The sequence below is a fragment of the Brachyhypopomus gauderio genome, chromosome 19 (genome assembly GCF_052324685.1).
Source record: "Brachyhypopomus gauderio isolate BG-103 chromosome 19, BGAUD_0.2, whole genome shotgun sequence".
NCBI classification, from domain to species: Eukaryota; Metazoa; Chordata; class Actinopteri; order Gymnotiformes; family Hypopomidae; genus Brachyhypopomus; species Brachyhypopomus gauderio.
In genome coordinates, this window is record NC_135229.1 from 9,841,739 (window position 1) to 9,861,339 (window position 19,601).

At 41.2% G+C, this 19,601-nt stretch overlaps 2 protein-coding genes across 2 annotated transcripts; one reads left to right on the forward strand and one right to left on the reverse strand.

The window, feature by feature from the left end:
- Window positions 1-4,461: 4,461 nt before the first annotated feature.
- Window positions 4,462-8,178, reverse strand: rps28 (ribosomal protein S28). Its single transcript, XM_076981947.1, has 4 exons — window positions 8,070-8,178; window positions 7,652-7,699; window positions 6,593-6,715; window positions 4,462-4,693 (listed from the first exon to the last, which is right to left on the reverse strand). Exons 1-3 carry the CDS (start codon window positions 8,106-8,108, stop codon window positions 6,593-6,595), a joined length of 210 nt encoding a protein of 69 aa, XP_076838062.1. The 5' UTR covers window positions 8,109-8,178; the 3' UTR covers window positions 4,462-4,693.
- Window positions 8,179-14,589: 6,411 nt separating this feature from the next.
- On the forward strand, window positions 14,590-17,134 carry gdf15 (Growth differentiation factor-15). The gene is made up of 2 exons (XM_076982203.1): window positions 14,590-14,924; window positions 15,881-17,134. The coding sequence occupies exons 1-2, from the start codon at window positions 14,600-14,602 to the stop codon at window positions 16,642-16,644; spliced, it is 1,089 nt and encodes a 362-aa protein (XP_076838318.1). The 5' UTR covers window positions 14,590-14,599; the 3' UTR covers window positions 16,645-17,134.
- Window positions 17,135-19,601: the final 2,467 nt, after the last annotated feature.

Consider the following 19,601-nt stretch of genomic DNA (forward strand, 5'->3'; position numbering starts at 1 on the left):
GAAAATAATAAAGCATTGGCTCAATGTAATAAAATTGAATTAATCAATCACACAAATTTATTTTCATTGAATCAATCCAAAAAACTAAATTCATTTAGTCATGAATTAAGTTTTTTGGATTGAGTCAATGAAAAAAAATTCGCGTGATTGATTAATTCAATTTTATTACATTGAGCCAATGCTTTGTTTTTTTCAGTGCACGTTTTTCATCATTATTCACGCATGCTTTTCACGTCTTATGACAATGTTTTTCTTACACCCTAGTTTTAAACCTGTTTAATTTGCATACATATACATATATTGGGTTTTCTCTCGAAAGCGTAGTACCACTGTTGTAGTACCTCCTTCTGCCATGAATCCAGCACCCATCCTATTTAGCCCCCAAGTCTGTAGGAGTATGAAGGTTCTAGTTTTCAGCCACACTCTGATTTGGCCTCTTCATATTGGTTTCAGGGAAAAAACAAAATGGCAGTAAAGCCAAAAGCGTTCTTGCAGAGCATACATGTTCGTGGATGTACAGGAACTGACCTGAAACCAGCTTTGCATTTTGGAGACAGGAAGGTCAGGACTCTGTAGCTTTATCCCTTTATTGTCATTGGCCAATGATATCTCCTGAGGGGGAGGTCTTCTCTGGTTGGCCTGCTGGTAGACTCACAGCTGGAAGCCCGATCTTCAATGTGACCCTTAATCCTTCAGCCTAAACCTCTCAACAAACCAAAATCTTTACATCTGAAATTGATTTTGGATGCAAAAGTGTGTTTCTTCTTGTCGATTACATACCCCCTTATAATGGTTTCACAATGAAACTAACGATTCTGTTTTGATATCCACAATTACACGCATCAGGTTGCCGGTTCTTTTGATGCAGCATCTGTAGTGAATTTCCATGCTGTGAGTTAATGAGATTAGAAGCACAGTGACTCTGGAACCTTCAAGGGGAACCACACGACTGTTTAATGGATTCTAACAGCACATGATCAACCACAACAACTCTATAACTCTAGTGTATTAGATCTTAGTCACACACACACACACACACACACACACACACACACACACACACACACACACACACACACACACACACACACACACACACAACTGTGAAAAGGTGATATAGAACAGATTTGATCCTTTGAAGTCTAATCTTCCCCAGTAGTAACATTACAGACGCAACTAAACACTGAAGTTAGGGAGAGCCCAGGAACAGATCTGGACGTGGTTCTTGGTTTTGGCCGATATGTCATTGCCTTAAAATGAATTGTAGGATATAGATGACAGAGATCAAAATCACAGCAATGTAGTTTTCAGACAAATGGGATGTTTTGGACAGAGGTCCCTCATCAACTGTGCAAGAACTTCTACTGGTAGGAACTGTGTAGGAGAGAGAGGTGTGTGTGTGAAAAGTGCAGTGTCTCCCCACAAAACCAGTATAACCAGTAAAATCCAGTATAAATACAAAAACAGCTGAAAATAAACAGCATGTGCTGCTGTTGCTGTCCTGGTGTAGGCCTGCGCGACCTGGTGTAGACCTGATCAACCTGGTGTAGGCCTGCACAACCTGGTGTAGACCTGCATGACCTGGTGTAGATCTCCTCAACCTGGTGTAGACCTGCTCAACCTGGTGTAGACCTGCATGACCTGGTGTAGACCTGCTCAACCTGGTGTAGGCCTGCTCAACCTGGTGTAGGCCTGCACGACCTCTTGCAGGCCTGCAATACTTTCAGGCAGACTCATGGGTGGAACTGAGGATTTTCACTGAAGAGTATCTTGCAGGATTTCAGAAGATACGGTGTTTTCTCATCTCTCGCACACCATTGGAAGTTTCCCATACAGGCACCCTACTCCTACTGGCTTGTCAATATTACTATACGTGTGTGTCAGGCATGAAAATGGGTCAGGGGTTAAAAAGGTGAGAAGACCGGGGGCGGGGCATGTGACGTCATGGGGATACGGGGCGTTGACATGTGACGTCATGGGTATACGGCGACGGGGGGGGGGGGGGGGGGGTGGGGTGTGGCTGCTGGTGTACGGGGATACAGCGACAGGTGATGCCAAATATTATGGAGCCCGTAAGGTGACATCATGTAAAAAATATAATAACGCGTGGCCACGACTTACTAACGCGTGCGAACGAGATAATTAACGCGTGCGAACAAGATAATTAAGTATTACTTTATATAAAGCCAGGTTTACCTTCCTTGGGCAGTCAGTTCGCGAACATCCGTGGGATCTGCTTGCTTTGCTGTGAAAAAATAAACTTTGTTGCCGCGTGTGAAAGGCGACATTATCTCGTTCCCACGCGTTAGTAAGTCGTGGCCACGCGTTATTATTTTTTTTACAAGATGTCACCTTACGGGCTCCGTAAAATATAGTAAAAAAAATTTTTTTGACTGTCTTGTCAATGGATTCAATGTATGGAGCCAGATCCTTAAACGCGAGAGGCCGCTTTCGCCATTCCAGATGGCTCAGTCAAAACCATTACGTCTTAATGAACCAATAAATACATCAGCGGCGAAAATGAGTGTAAAAATACCAGGGTTCACGTGTTTTTATTTTCTAACATGGGCTAAAGCACAGGGTAGACTCAAACGACAAGAGTTTACAACTTCATCTTCAACCTTTTCAGCCCTGGCGCGAATGTTATCCTCACCCGTCCCTGGATTCACCAGTTACAACTACAGACACACTAGAAAAAAAAATCTCGTTTCTTATTTTATGTCACCGTTAACTACACGGGGTTGACGCGAACTTAATAGGTCTATCTATCTACCTATTTATCACAAGAGCTTGTGGCTCTGACAGTATTCAACGCAGTAACGGCAGTAACTTTGTTTTACCGCAAAATATGAAAACGATTGAAACCATTAATAACCCAATTAAATCCACTGGGAAATGTACGATCTGGTAAATGTAGTGGTAAATGTACGATCTGGTAAATGTAGTGGTAAATGTACGATCTGGTAAATGTAGTGGTAAATGTACGATCTGGTAAATGTAGTGGTAAATGTACGATGTGGTAAATGTAGTGGTAAATGTACGCTCTTCTGACTTGTCCGCGGTGTAGCACTAGGTCCTGCTTCTCGTCCCGCTTAGCAGTAAATGAATAACATGAATGAAGAACGTTGGTATGATTGAAACGCTATTTGGCCTCTATGAAGGTTCTGGGCGGAAACTGCTGGCCACTGTGTCATTGAAATTGCCGATTTCGGAAGTGCTCTGTTTGCTTAATGAGTCAATGATAATTAAAATATATACATATAATCTCCCGACCCCCCTCCCCGCACCTCCAACAAAAAAACTCATCGGATCTACACGATTCACGCAGGTCACCCTTTTCAACTTCAAAACGGCGAATTTCGCCGAAAGGTGACAGATTTTCATGCCTGGTGTGTAGGCACATGTTCATACAGCAAATTGCTTTATGCATGCTACAAATGAAGTTCTCTGAAAATATTCCACTGGAATAGTGAAGATGCATAGATGTAAATAATAAATAACAGCATTATGATGTGCTTGACGAACACTGTTGGCTGCCTGAATGAACAGAACAGACCATTTCCAGCGTTTGAGAAGTTTATAGGGACAAAATGGACATATGGTGTTATCTCGCCACCTTGTGAGCATTTCGGGTACTTCTGAGGTCATTTTAGGAAAAGTGGAACGTGTATGTATAAACAACCTCTCCTTATGCACTACTGCATGAGCTGAATACTGCATCACTATTAATCAGTTTGTCACTGGAGACACAAAGACACAAAGCCGTTCCCTTTCAATCCTGTCAACATTTAGGATCTTAATGCTAATGAACAAGTAGTTATTATAGCAGCTGTAATGTTAGTAAACCTGGAGAAACATCTCACAAGGTTTAGGTCGGGTCTGACATAAAACTCAACTTCCTGATACAAAATTGATATTCCATGGATCAAGCACTTTGCTTGCACTTCTACAATATATTCACGTCTCCACCTTGTGTGTAGACACGCAACTGTAGTGAAATACACAAGGATGTCCCGAGGATGATGTTTGAGGTCCTTCAGCAGCTGTGTGAAATGCTTGTTGTTTTGACATATACCAGCACACTGGAGTGATGACAGCAACTGTCTCACTGTTCACCGGCTGTCGCACCTCAGAGGCCCCCGAGACAGGCCTGGAATGGCTGCCATGACGACGTAGCTTCTACAGTGCTGCAACTCCTGCATCAGGCCCGGCTGCTCCTCCAGAGGACGGCACGGTCCAGAGGCCCCGCCCACTCCCTCCCCTGAGCGAATAGCACACCTGGCCAAGGAGCGTCTCACAGAAACCAGCCTGAGCACCACAGGGACGTGCAGGAGCGTGGCAGCCCACAAGGGCAGTGCTCCTGGGCCTCTACATACTACCACATTCATTCACATGTACGCTTAGCTCGATTTAAGATTATTTGATAGGATCATGCGATGCAAACACCAGAGCAGGCGGTGGTCGTTTGTTTATTGTTTATTATTTATTATTCATTTGTTTATTGTTAGCACAATGACAGGCCCCCATTCCCTCTGTTACGAGCTTGAAAAAGCTCACATCATGTTTTAACTTTGTGTGTGTCAATATAAAGCCCCAAAATGTGACAAAGTACTTTTGAATCTACATCCGTCTGAAGGAGAGCTGAGAGGAGGCCTGGTCTTCACAGGGTCGTGTGTAGCTCCTCACAAACGCACTGCAGAGGAAGACGGAGATATGTGATGTAATCTTGTAATCAAAGGCATGTTCACATCACATCTCGTTAAACTTAATCAAGTATAAACACTTAATACATCAACAATTCTTTATAATAAATACTACTTATGGTGTTCAGACGCTGTTTCTCTCGGGGCTTTCTGTAGCAGCCCCAAGACTTTGGAATAATCTTCCAGTGTTTATAAAGGAATTAGCCATGGTAGATATTTTAAAAGCTTACCCTCACAGGCCTTTGAATCCTCAGCGGTTTTACCCAATTAGCTCTTTGGCTGGACTGTTATGTTTTTTTAATTTTAGTTATGTTTTTAGGTACATGTTATTGTTCAACACTTTGGTTGGCACTTGATGTCATTATGTCATTTAAATAAAGATGACTTGACACACAATATTGCATGTATATTTCAATCTATATATTTGAAATCTATATGACCAACTCAAGATAGTCATTAAGGGGTAGTGACCAATCACAACATCTCAACCCCACAAAGCCAGAGGCCTGAAGACACTCACTGGGGTGTGCCTGAGCTGACATTACTCTTTAATGCTTTACTTGACAGCAGCGCCCAATGCTCAGTTATTCACAAAATCAACCAGGAGAGCAGTCAGTGTTAATCCAGTGGAGATGATTACTGCAGGGTCAAGATAACATTAGCTAGCTAGCTGATACGATACTAAACATCAGGGGTGGAAAGTAACTAATTACATTTACTCACATTACTGTAATTGAGTACTTTTTATGAGTAATTTGTAATTTTCTGAGTAGTTTTTGAAATATGTAATTTTTACTTTTACTTGAGTACATTTTGACCTAAGTAGTTTTACTTCACTACATTTGAACGCCCTGACATTACTGAGTAAAAAAAAATATTGATGGTGAAAAATTAAATGCGGGCAGAAATTTAAACTTCTGAGTCCCAGAACTGAAGGCTAATTGCATGGCCTTGCCTTGAGCGTGCCCTATCCATTGTCTCATAATCAGGTCGTAATCTGGTGCACTTTTTTTTCCCAAAAGGATGAGATTGTTCTATCTTTAAATCTTCTATCTATCAGGTTCTGTGGGATCCTGTGGACATTTTATTGTGAAAAGTGGAATCCTGTGGGCACTGTATTTTGAATAGTTGGATCCTGTGAGCATTTTAAATGGTGGAATCCTGTGCGCATTTTGTTTTATTTTGAGATGTGTGGGATCCTGTGGTCATTTTATATTTTATTTTGAGTTGTGGCAACCTGTGGGCATTTTATTGTGAATAGTGGGATCCGGTGTGCACTGTATTTTGAATAGTTGGATCCTGTGAGCACTTACTTTTAAATTGTGGGATCCTGTGGGCATTTTATTGTGAGTAGTGGAATCCTGTTGCATTTTAGTTTGATTTGTGGCATCTTGTGGGCTCTTAATTTTGTGTGCATTTTGTTATTTGAATAATTTGTAATTTAAATTTCTTTATTCTTATCATAGTGTTATCCGTTGGACAATAGGACTGAAAATTGTTTGCACTTTATGGTACAGGTTGTGACTGTCCTTGTGCTGTGAGGAAGTATGTTCCTGAGCCCAGCTGATCTTTTTGCAAGTGTGGATGTGCACTTAAATACGCTTTGAAATCTATTAAAACTACTTGTGCTGAATTTGGTTCATGATTCATCCATGCATTAAATAACTGAAAGTAACTAAGTAACTTTTACTCAAATTACATTTTAAATGAAGTAATTTTGTACTTTTACTCTGAGTAGATTTTAGGCAAAGTAATGATACTTTTACTCAATTACAATTTTCAGTACTCTTTCCACCTCTGCTAAACATCATTTTGTTTTTGGTTCTACTCATTAACACAGCGGACATCACCCAGATGAGTGAATGAGAGGCAGGGATGTGTCGGCTCACCTAGCGAAGCCTCCTCGCTTCTCTTTCGGACTCCAGGAGTGTGAGAACATCTCCTTCCCTCACCGGGCCCTTCACATTCCTGATGATGGATCGGTTGCTGTCATCCATGAACTCAACACGCACCTGGAAAAGCAGAAGAGACATTAACAAACTGAACTCGAAAAGTTTCTGTACAAGTAGTAAACTAAACTAAAATGTAAGAAATTACCCATTTCCTTTAATGTCGTTTAAGCAAGACTGATGCCTACAAAAATTTGACACCAACTGAGGAAAATAAATTAATTTTCACTGCTTCACTTAAGTAATTTAAACAGATACAGTCGCATCTCGAAAAGATAAAATAGCGAAGATGACATCTACGTTCATGTTTGTATTCTGGCCACAGTTACAGCACAACTGCACATCTTACTGCGACACATTATGGAATGTTGCTGTGTTTGAGCACAATCCACAACCCCACTGGGTCACCCCTCAGGTCAATGTTTAGGGTGTCTGTACAAATCTGTTCTGTAAAGGTGACAGATCCATAATCCCATTACAAAGCCTGACTTCTCACTAAAGATTCCTTAGCTTGTAATTTATATCTGCAGTTTAATAAGCATAAAAAATATATACTACCTAAATTTCCCACCCTCCCATATTCTTGTGATATAGGATCGAATGTATGCGTGTCAGGGTGTGTCAGCCCAGAAAACAAAAAAAAACCTTTCCCATTTAGGTCAAGAATTCTGTTTAATGCATCATTAGGAGGCAATCTTGCATATGTACTTGATTGCATGTTTTATTTCACATTTTAGTATTAGTTGAAATGCCGGTGTCGTGCCGAATTCAGCACTCCCCGCCGCGAGATGCCTCCTCTTCTCGGGATCTGGATGGAGTTATGGCCCACACATACAGTGTTGTATGTGAATGCTGGTCCTGACTGTGAGCTAGGATCAACAGAGTGAGTTCTGGAGAAGGGGGATGCATCAGACGGTGGAGGGGGCTGAACTGGGCACAACACCGGGGAGGATCACGGAGCGTCCATGTGTTCATGTGAGCGACTATAAACCACATTACCTGTGTACACTGGCCCTGGGAGCCGGTTCGGCCAAGCACTTTAGTAACCTGCAACAGACCAACATGAGATTCGTGATAGATTCTTGCAAAGGTTAGCTAACTTAGCCACAAATCCTACAAGAATTAGAACTGTAGTTGTGTGTCTAAACACTTAAACTACTACACACAGCGTGATAAACACACACGGACTTGATAAACACATATTAACAACACATGCTAATCGCCTGTAGCCAACTAAGCTAACAAGTAACGCCACGAACGTTACTGGCGGCGACTGCAAACCAAAATGTAACCGATAAAAACAGCATTGAGTCAATATCGCTACAGAATTATGAATATCGAGGGCTTAGGTACATGATTAATAACGCCTAACGTGTATTTGATTAAAAACCACTCGTCTTTTTTAAAGAATACTTACTCTGGCGAGCTTGATGGGCTGCACGCGGCTGGCGTCCATTATTTCAGCTTTGACGGAAAAGGAAGTCACGTGGTGTGCGCCGCCTATATATACACTTCAGAAACTGTGCTCGTTTTTCAGTTTATAATAATTAATTAATTAATTAATTGTTATTACGATATATATTTGCCACGACTGTGTGAATAAGAGTAACTATATAGGTACACAAAAAAAATTATACCATATTTATTTCCGGTTCCGGGTCATTTTAAAGCGAATACGGTATGGATGCAATAGTGTGTATTCTCAGTTTAAGTTTATCTCAACTAAACTATAATGACTATATAATATATAATATGACTATAATAATGACTATATAATATAAGAAGAAACCATACACATGAAAGGAGGTGACTGGAGGAAGTGAAGCGAGATCAGCAGACATAACTACCCTAGAGACTCTCTTGGGTCTGTTACTAACTTAAGATCCAGCTAAAACCTGGTTACGTAATGTTATTATAGGCTCATTGTTGTAAGTCCAACAAACAAACCAACAACAAAAAAGTGAACTCATTGACATGATATCGTATGTGCAAAACCTGCACAAATGATGTAACATAAGGAAAAGGGTTAGGGTTAGTTTTTTTAACCAACGTTTGGCACTAGATGGCGTAACGAAGTTGTGGAAATGAAAGGACATTAACAGATTTGAGAGCCTCAGATCCAGCAATGATCCTAAACATGCCTAATCTATGATTGAATGGCTACACCATGGCTATATCTTATGCAAATATATTTTTAGCAATACTTCTTACAATAATTCTTGAGCTATTACAAATTAGAATTATTAGAACATTTAACTTGTAAGCTATTTTTCATTTTAGCAACAAAACAAGGTATGTCCTTACATTGGAAAATTTGTCTTGGTAGCAAGCCATTGTGTTGAAAAGCTGATGTTTTGGGAATTACTAGCTAACCAAGTAGATAGTTGATAAACTACTTCCACAGTATGCCAATTTATAAACCAAATAAACTGTTGTACAGCATACAGTAAAATAACAATTTCATGAAAACATGAATTTCTTGTTTTTATTTTTACTGTTCAGATCCCCATCAGAACAAAAGACGACATACCCAAGGACAAAACAGCAGGAATTGTAATTCGGGTCAGTCATGATCCACCACCAGGAACAAAGGTCCCTCTCCTCCTGTACATAACGTGGATTTTCACCATGATGTTGAAACTTCTGATCAGGGGTTGATCCATTTTCAGTAATGTGCCCTTTGCCTTAGTCAATTTTCAGGAATGTGCCCTTTTTTGTGTGTATACCTGTGTGTGTGTGTGTGTGTGTGTGTGTGTGTGTGTGTGTGTGTGTGTGTGTGTGTGTGTGTGTGTGTGTGTGTGTGTGTGTGTGTAAATTAGTGTGTATCATGTACGTGTTCTCACACCCTGCCATGGACAATAAATTCAATAATTACTACATACTTACAAAAGATCAGAAATTGTGTTGAGTGGAAACACAATGCAAGCCAAGTTGTTTTTTAATGCTGAGCAGTGAAAACTATCAGTGTAAGAGCAGAAGCTGAGAGAGCTGACAGAGATCAGGAACACACCAGTATGGACACACCAGTATGGAGGAACACACCAGTATGGAGGCACACACCAGTATGGAGGCACACACCAATATGGACACACCAGTATGGAGGAACACACCAGTATGGAGGCACACACCAGTATGGAGGCACACACCAGTATGGACACACCAGTATGAACACACCACTATGAAGGAACACACCAGTATGGACACACCAGTATGGAGGAACACACCAGTAGGAACACACCAGTATGGAGGAACACACCAGTATGAACACACCAGTATGGAGGAACACACCTGTATGGAGGCACACACCAGTAGGGAGGAACACACCAGTATGAACACACCAATATGGAGGAACACACCAGTATGGAGGCACACACCAGTATGAACACCCCAGTATGGACGCACCAGTATGAACACACCAGTATGGAGGAACACAGGCTACGTTGGGCCTATAAGATTAGGTCCATCATCTTTCCTACAGGTGACACTAAGATAACCAGACAAAAGATCTATAAACATGGAGACAGGAAAAAAGCATTTGGAGAGCTTGGAGACTCAAGCAAAATAATTCTGTCTGTATACAATTCTGTCTGTGTATTTGTTGGGCTGACTGGAAATGGGGGGCATTGATGGTGTAAAATTGGATGTTCCAGTATTGGGGTGGGGCCAGAGGCGGGGTTAGGGGCGGGGCCAGGACTGAAGCTCAACTGAGGCAAGATCAGATTGCCACGCCCTCCACATCTGTTGGAATCGAGATATTGAACATTTTATGTCATTTTATGATAATAACAGAGTAGCTTATGTGACATTATTCACTGGCCATAATTGACTTTTAAGCTAAACATAATCATATTCTTGTGATATAGGATCGAGTGTATTTGTTAATACAGGGTATGTGTCACGGTGGGTCAGCCCAGAAGCCACCAGAGTACCCATCATCACAGTCACGCATGCTCACTCCTACACAGCGCACACCCTCTCATTCCCGGTCACTCCCCTTATCTCAATCACCCCAATACTAACACCTGTTCCTCATTAGTATTGGGCTCATTAAAACCCCACAGGTCGCGTTGTCCAGTGTTGCGTATTCAACCTCCACCTTCGCCTTGCTACGTGGGAAGTAGCTGCTCTGCACTGAAGCTGCCGATCACCTGTGGAATCTTTCATTCATTCTGAACTCTTGATATGAGTTTTCAATTCAGTCTTCAAAAGTTGCACTATAGCACTAAGGTATGCTCAGGAACACTGTTTAGGGCGCTTACAAGGCCAGGAAACGCTGTTGTGAACGCCTTAATGCAAGACTTACTACTTGTTTGGAAATGCATGTGTAACATTGCAAACATGATGAAACAGCTTGTTATCACATTCAACAACTGTTTTCTAACAAAATATGAGTTTGCAATTCATTCTTCAAAAGTTGCACTATAGCACTAAGTTATGCTCAGAAACACTGTTTAGGGTGCTTTCAAGGCCAGGAAACACTGTTTCGAACGCCTAAATGCAAGACTTACTAATTGTTTGGAAATGCATGTGTAACATTTACAAACATGATGAAACAGCTTGTTATCACATTAAACAACTGTTTTCTAACCAAATATGAGTGGCCTTTTTTATGAGTGTTTGTGTTATTTTGAGATGGATAACACTATGTAACAGCTCTTTAATGTTATATTCGAATTGCTTATGTCTGAAACAAATAAAAAATTGCTTACATTCATCATAAACTTCACTTTTGTGTCCACGGCAAAGAAAATTATGAATTTTTATTATAGAAACTGATGATTTTGCATCTTCTCATTTATACAGTCAGACTAAGAACACTATAGGCATTGCAAATTTACACAGATTACAAAAACTGTTCAGAAGTGTGTGGTTTTCTGAGATTTACGACTGTACTGCAAATCAGTTTCACGAATCAATCCCCAAATATAGTCGCCCATCATGTTCTCGTTATATTGTCCTTGGTAACGGCATTCAAAGTTCATAATGTCCTGGTGGAAGCGCTCACCTTGCTCCTCTGAATAAGCTCCCATGTTCTCTTTGAACTTATCAAGATGAGCATCAAGGATGTGGATTTAGAAAGACATCCTGCAGCCCATTGCAGCATAGTTCTTTATCAGAGTCTGAACCAGTTGTATAGTTTTCATCTTTATGATTGCCTAGGAAGCCGCAAACCACTGTGACAAAACTGTTCCAAGCCGCTCTCTCCTTCCTAATTCAGCTTCTTGGGAAATTCACTGCACTCTATGATCTTCTTGATTTGTTGTCCGACTAAGACACCAGCTTTGATCTTTGCTTCAGACAGCTTTGGGGAAAGATCTTGGAGGTAATTGAAAGCTCTCGACTCCTTGTCCAAAGCCCTGACAAATTGTTTTATGAGCACCAACTTGATGTGTAGTGGTGGCATCAGCACCTTGCATGGGTCCACCAGTGGTTCCCACTATACATTGTTCTTCCCCACAGTGAACTCTCTCCGCTGAGGCCAGTCCCACCTGTGGTACTGTGCTTTAGTATCCCGGCTGACCCAAAGGCAAATAAAGCAAGGATACTTAGTAAAACCACCTTGGAGGCCCATCAGGAATGACACCTTTTGACACCAGCAGAGTACTTTTTGGCTCTTGTCTTTATAAAATGGCCATATACATAGCAAAATGTGTCTGCTGGATGTATGCACCCTCTTGATGCCATCTAGATTGACTAAGTTGCTGTGTCCTGTACGGAAAAAGGATGTCTCTCCAAACTTGATAAAAATGGTCACTCTTTATTCCATGTAGTATCAAAGTACAAGAGTGTACAGAGGATTCAGCAGAGCAAGATTGATCATGCGGTAGCAGAGTAACACACAATATTTGAAAGTAGCGGTCCTTCCTAAGCTCCTCCTGTAACGGGTGTGGGGTGAAGTGTGAATACTGTCGTTATCAGAATCTGAATAGATATTGAATTCACACCTGTCTGTCTAGGTCAATTCCCCTTTATCTGTGATAGCTGTTGCCCACTTACTATGCAATCCCAATCAATTAGATCATGTCTCTCAGGAAGGGCTATAGTGGCCCTATATTCATTTAGGGTACAAACAATCAGGAAAACACACTTAACAACTGGGAACACATTTTTTTTGTTTTTTGTGTTACATGGTGTAATAAAGCCTTTCGGTCACAGTATGAAGTTAAGTGTATGTGTTAATACAGGGTATAGAGCTGAGTGTATGTGTTAGTACAGGGTCAAGAGTTGAGTGTATGTGTTGATACAGGGTAAAGAGTTGAGTGTATGTGTTAAATTACAGTATAGGGTTGAGTGTATGCACTAATCTAATAGCAAAAATATCTTTTATTTATTTCTTTATTTTATTCTTTCTATGCTCAGTGTTGCAAAGAGACTCAACTGCAACTCAGCATCCATGAAATCAAAAACTAGTAGACACCATGAGATGACAACAACAACAACAACAACATGAACTGAGCTCCTGATGTCCTTGATGTCCTTCTCCCTCAGATGATTGTGATGTTTTTATTTTATGTTCTGCTGCTATAATGTGGGGCTTTCCCTCAGACATCTTTAGGGTATACGGTTAAGGTTTGGTATAGAACAATTTGTGAATCCTTGCGGTATTAAATAAGTCTTTAGTACAATAAGCATCTGCGCATATAAAGAGTTGGTCCAAATGAAAATGACAAAAGCATGTGTGCTGATTTGATCACACTTCTTCCACTGGACTCTTTGGCTCCGCCCTTCATTCCATCCATGTTATTCACATATGTGTCATGGTGCAATCACATTCTGATATGATATCACTGTCGAGTAGAGAGTCTGATGATTGTGTTTACAACGTAATATAAGTTTGTTGCAGTATAGATGTTGGCAAGCGCAGCTAAAACAGATTGGGATTGTCACTGGAGTTTCTGTTCAGCTTGAGCTCAGTACCTGAAGGTCAAATGTATTAACTGCAATCATTAGAATAATAAACATATGGAATTAAGTTCTGAATTCTGACCCTTTAACATGTTTGTGTAGAGAAAATAATACATTTGTCTCTGAAAACAAATGTGAACAGGTTTGTGTTACAGGCATTAGATGCAATTAGCCTGACCCAACCCCCCAGACCCCCCCCCCCCCCCACCCAGTTTGCTATGGGTGTGTAAGAACTTGCTATCTTCAGTGCACACGTGATGCTGTAAACGTCACACTTTTCAAAAATAGAGCATGTCCTTTTGTTCTCTGCAAACAGTGTGATTACTCAGTGTTGTTTTCTTTGAATTCTGGAATGACACAGCATGTCTGAATCACCCTTAACCACCTTTGACACCGTTTCTTCAAAGAGAAGAGGAATCCTTGAATACATGACCTTTTACCTTTTCATCACACAGTTTTCTTCTGTTGAATTTAAAGTATCGTTTAAATAAAATTAACCGCTAATCAAACATTTTGTTTCCTCTTACAGAATATAATTGTGTTGCAATTCTGCTCAAAGATATGAGCGCATGGTGTGTATGAAGAATGGGTGTTATCAGTGTGATTCATAAGTGGGACTTCAAAGGTTTCTATGAGCGTGACAGATGAAGGTGTCCAGGTGACTGAAGGCTGTGTGGGAAACTCCACCAAGGTCACAGAAACCCAACATGACGTAAATCTGGGAGCTGACGTTACTAGAAGCTTATCACCTACTGATCTCGTGTAACTACCTATTTTCAGTATTCTGCATGAAAACACATGTATACATTTCCAAATGTATGTAAATTTGCATTCACTCTACACCTTTTCTGCAAAAGAAACGTTGGTTTCAGTAAATTGTTCGATATCATGTGAGAGATGTCTGGCTGGATACCCAGTGTCTTTAAACAATGTGGGTGTAGGTGAACACTCAGTACTGGGGCGTGGTTAGTGACTGTATAAATGAAAGAATGCGAGTAGTTTCATCATGCAGTACCACAAGAGCACCTGATACACCTGGTCATGTGGACCTCAGCCCAGCTTGTCTGGGTTCTTTTGTTGTTTATCTTCAGGCTGGGGGAGACCAGGACTGTCCCACACTACACAGGAGCACAAGCTGACCTGCAGGTCCAGGCCCTGGAGGCAGGAACCCTGGAGACCCTGGGAATGGACAGACAGCCCGAACCCAGAGAGAGGGCCTCCCTCCTGCAGCTCAACACAGCACAGCCACCGGACACGCGCGTGCAGACGCTGTCCGCAGGACCAAAACGGCTCTGGCAGGACCTGGACGGGTCCGGCGGGACCCAGCCGCTGTCCACAGGACCCAGACAGCACCTTCGCACTACAGGTAACTGACTCAAGGCCTGAAACTAAACCCAGACATTCTCCACTCAAAATGCTCATAGTGTAGATTCATGTACTCGGGTCTAAGTTACTTGGATGAGGGTGGTACTGTCTTTGTGTCAAAGATTAGGATTTTGTTGTGTGAAGTGTTAGCCTTTACAAATCCCAAAAAGCCATCTGCGAAATATATATATATACATATATATTTTGTCTGTAAACTCCAACATATCAGGTACAGCACATGTTCCATAAGCAAGATGTTTCATTTGGTGTAGAACAGTTGGATTTGTAGTTCCCTAAAGTACACGCTAACGTGCTTTACCACAGTACTGGTGACTTCACCAGAAGAACAAAGACTTTAATCTTTTGTCGAAAGAGACGTAGTTGACAGTGGGCTTAATCTCATCTAAATCTTTATGTTTGTTTTAAAAGACACAGGCCATGTGGACATTATAAACACATGCATGTCAGATATTTTATGAAATACTAAAATATGGCAATTATAACTATATAACAATTATATATTATGTAGGGCAGTCATGGCCTGGCGGTTAGGGAACTGGTCTTGTGACCGGAGTGTCGTGGGTTTGATTCCCAGACCTGAGGCCATGACTGAGGTGCCCCTGAGCAAGGCCCTTAACCCTCAATTGCTCACTTGGATAAAAATGTAAGTTCTCTCTGAATAAGAGCGTCTGCCATATGCCATAAATGCAAATGTAAATAACAATCTTCCAAACACTGATTTAAGAATTTAAGATAATAGTATTGACACCAGCTCAGAAGCACTGACATGTATCACAGTTTAAACCACTGGGACACAGGGATCCCTTCACATATCCTCTAATGGAGCAGTGTCTTACAGGCCTGAGGATCATGTCAAGTTTAGCTGAGTCATACTTTGAAACAAATGCCGGAGTGGCTGCTGTGAAAGGGAATAATCATGACGGTGGTTCTGATCTCTTCCTGCAGTCCAGTCTCTGGATCCCGATCAAGTTAAGAGTGGGACAGCAGGCCTGCACCGGTGGATACTGGCCGTCTTCCACAGGGTCTCCAACATCACTCAGGACTTCACCTTGGTTCAAGCACGCCTGCTGCTACAGAGACAACCAAAAGACAGCACTGACTACGACCAAGCGGTGTTTACTCATAACATCCAAATTAGAATTCACAAAAACTCCAGTTCCTATTTGGAAAAGGTGTTTGACATAAAAGGGTTTACTGCCAAAGGACCCAATGTTTCTTTGGATATAACGGTTGCAGTTTTGAAATGGCTTAGGAGCACCAATGATGTGTTACTAACCGTGGACCTGGGCCTTATGACAGAAGAAGAAAGCAGTCCAGAGACACTTCAGCTCTGCTTGGAACTGGAGTTCCTGGAGGAGAAGGTGAGAAACACTCGCTCCACTCACCAGGAGGACGGTTATTGCAGACGGAAGTCTCTCAGCGTGTCCTTTGAGGAGATTGGCTGGTCAGATTGGATTGTGGCTCCTTCTAGCTACACAATGTACTTCTGTGATGGTTCCTGTCCATACAATTATAAACCGGCCAGCATGCACACTCAGATAAAGTCTCGCCTCCATCGCCTGACCAAGGGCGCGACCCCTGGACCGTGCTGTGTCCCCGCTGCTTACGAGCCCATGGTTCTCATGCACTACGACGGTCGGGGGAAGCTCAAGGTCTCGTCCTTCGATGATTTGATAGTTACCAACTGCCACTGTGCTTAAACTAGCCTGAATGAGAAATGTCACAGGTTTATTGCTGTCTCACTCAGGAGAAATGGACCCTGACAGTACAATTCTGAAATAGTGACAGTGTGAAAAATGTTTGCTCACATTAAGTCACATTCTTCTCACTCCTCAAGCAGGTAAAATAGCTCTCTTGTTCTTAGAGGGAGAAATACCTTCCCATGGACTCTCAGTATTGAAAATATTGCAAATTATTATTTTCAGATGGTGGGTACAGATTATTTATTATTTATAACTTATTAATAACATTTTTTATTTGTATTGTTTTTGTATGGCACAAGTGAGGAAACTGCTTTATCTTTATTAAGTGTTGCACATAGTATTTATAAATTCGTATTTCATAGCATTTGAGTTAATGTAATTAATTGATATAATTTTTGTTGATTATAATAATGTCACATTCTTTGTGCTTTGTCACTTTTTATTGAAGGACTTTAATGTTATTTTGCATAAACAGACACTTATTTGCTTTGGGGCACATTGAGCTGTCTTTTATGGCATTATTTCAAGGTCCAGGAGAATCATAAAACAAGTTGATATTCATGATCCTTGAGATTCAGCAGCCTTGAACACAGCCGTCTATAGCAACATGGCCTTGACATAAAGGGTGAATGTCAGTGGCAATGAAACAACAAATCATTTTTCATTTAGTGAGAGGAGCTATTTAAAGGCTCCAGGTGACTTCATTCCCACCCCCCTCCCTCTCCACCACAGAAGCATTGAGAATCAAATGATATCCTCAAATCCAGAGTACAGACACAGAGAGACCTTCTGTTCATATTAAACCTTAGGTTAACCTCATTAACTATGATTATAGTCCTGCTAAGAGCTTTAGACTGGGGCTCTAGTCTGACTTCTGACCGTTTATCCTGGAGTTTCGTAACACCATTAAGCATTTGACGAGCTGGACATCTGAGGGGGAGGGAAGTAGAGAACACAGATTATTTGTAAATAGATTATTGTGTCCAGTAAGATAATCTAAGATATTATTGTGTCCAGTAAGATATTCTCACAAATACACCTGCTTATGTGCTGAGTTCACCATTCAATATTATGTGTCTGTCTTTATGTTCAAATAAGTTCTGTCAGATCTGATTAAAACTCCTGCACGTCAGAAGCAGAAACACCCTCACAGGGAGGTGACCCTGAACAATATACCTGTCAAGCCCCCAGAGCATTGCTTTACCTTCCTGCTCTGGGAGTTTTGGATGCACTGTAATCAGTTGTGATGGCTTGATTTACAAAGGGATCACATAACCTAGATACTGGATACTAAACCCAGAAATGTGACTGTGAGTCACTGTGTTCAACTGTGACTTATACAACATATACTTGACTACATATACAGTTTATGTACTATATTGAGGACACGTTCATAAGTCTTCACCAAATAAATTCATACAATCTTAATGTGTATTACCTGGCAGCATAAACACTGAATTAAATAGATATTTCATATTCCGTGAATGAATCAGGCAGAATATACAACTCCTCTCCGTGATCTGTAGGTGAGGGGCAGAAGGCGAGATCGTTGCTGTAAATCGGTTCGTTTTTGTCACACTGCAGGTTCGGTTCATTAGCAGTTCTGTGTGCCCTAGAGAATGATGACAGAAATACATCACAGGACCCATCACAGAACACATCTAGAACACATCACAGAACACATCTAGAACACATCACTGAACACATCACAGAACACATCTAGAACACATCACAGAACACATCTAGAACACATCACTGAACACATCACTGAACACATCACAGAACACATCTAGAACACATCACAGAACACATCACTGAACACATCACAGAACACATCTAGAACACGTCACAGAACACATCACAGAACACATCTAGAACACATAACTGAACACATCTAGAACCCATCTAGAACACATCACAGAACACATCACAGAACACATCTAGAACACATCACTGAACACATAACTGAACACATCTAGAACACATCACAGAACCCATCTAGAACCCATCACTGAACACATCACAGAACCCATCACAGAACACATCCAGAACACATCACAGCTTCATGACTTTTGAATATATTGTCCTGTCACCTTTACCCTTCGACCTGTCACCTTTACCCTTCGAACCCGTCATCTTGCCACTTCAGCTAGAGTACAGTATGCTGAGTTGTCTACTTTTTAACCAAAGCCCTCCAAACAGGGACTGCTGGTAGTGTCTGTAAGAGTCCTGGTTAGTTAGTGAACAGTGTGGGTTAAGACAGAGATGGGCACTCAAGTGAACGATTCTAGTGTAAGTCGCACTTCAGTCACCTACAAACAGACTTCAGACTTGAATTGAAACTCGTCCCTAATGACTCTTCACTCGACTCGGATTCATCCAAAATAACTCATGAACAATAAGAATCAGTGCGTTATAGAAAGAGTCAGTCCATTCTGTTGATTTGGGACACAGCCCCTTTGGGATGCAGTGACACGTCACAACGTCTGCTTATCTCAGGTGTGAAATTGGAGAGAAGTGTCAAATGTAAACAAACGAGGTTGTTATGGCTATGGCTGGAGTACCATACATGGAGCCTTTGGCTACAGGGAGTTTAAATCCTTAGACACAACTGAAGGATGCAACGTGTAAAGAATGTAGGAGACAGATTAAAGACACTGGAACGACCACATCAAACTTCATAAGGCACCTAAACACACCCGGATAGGTTTGAGTAATTTACATTAGACACTTAGCTGTCAATGCAACTAAAAAATTAAATACAGTTATTTTCCATTTCCTGTCCCTAAGCCTATCCTGGAATTGACTTGAAATTTGACTTGGTCTCCAGCCTAAAGACTCGTGACTTGACTTAGACTCTAGTTTAAAGACTCATGACTTGAGTTAGATTTGTATTTTGTGACTTTTGAACATCTCTGACTTACGTCGGTTGTTGTCTCCATGGTCTACAAACA

Bases quoted from the DNA above. Each gene is read 5' to 3' on its own strand.
- gdf15 (XM_076982203.1), top strand. From the start codon at position 14,600: ATGTGGACCTCAGCCCAGCTTGTCTGGGTTCTTTTGTTGTTTATCTTC. The intron at 14,925-15,880 runs GTAACTGACTCA...GGTTCTGATCTC, and splicing joins ACAGCACCTTCGCACTACAG to TTCCTGCAGTCCAGTCTCTG.
- rps28 (XM_076981947.1), bottom strand. From the start codon at position 8,108: ATGGACGCCAGCCGCGTGCAGCCCATCAAGCTCGCCAGA. The intron at 7,700-8,069 runs GTAAGTATTCTT...GGTCTGTTGCAG, and splicing joins AGCCCATCAAGCTCGCCAGA to GTTACTAAAGTGCTTGGCCG. The intron at 6,716-7,651 runs GTAATGTGGTTT...CTGCTTTTCCAG, and splicing joins CCCAGGGCCAGTGTACACAG to GTGCGTGTTGAGTTCATGGA.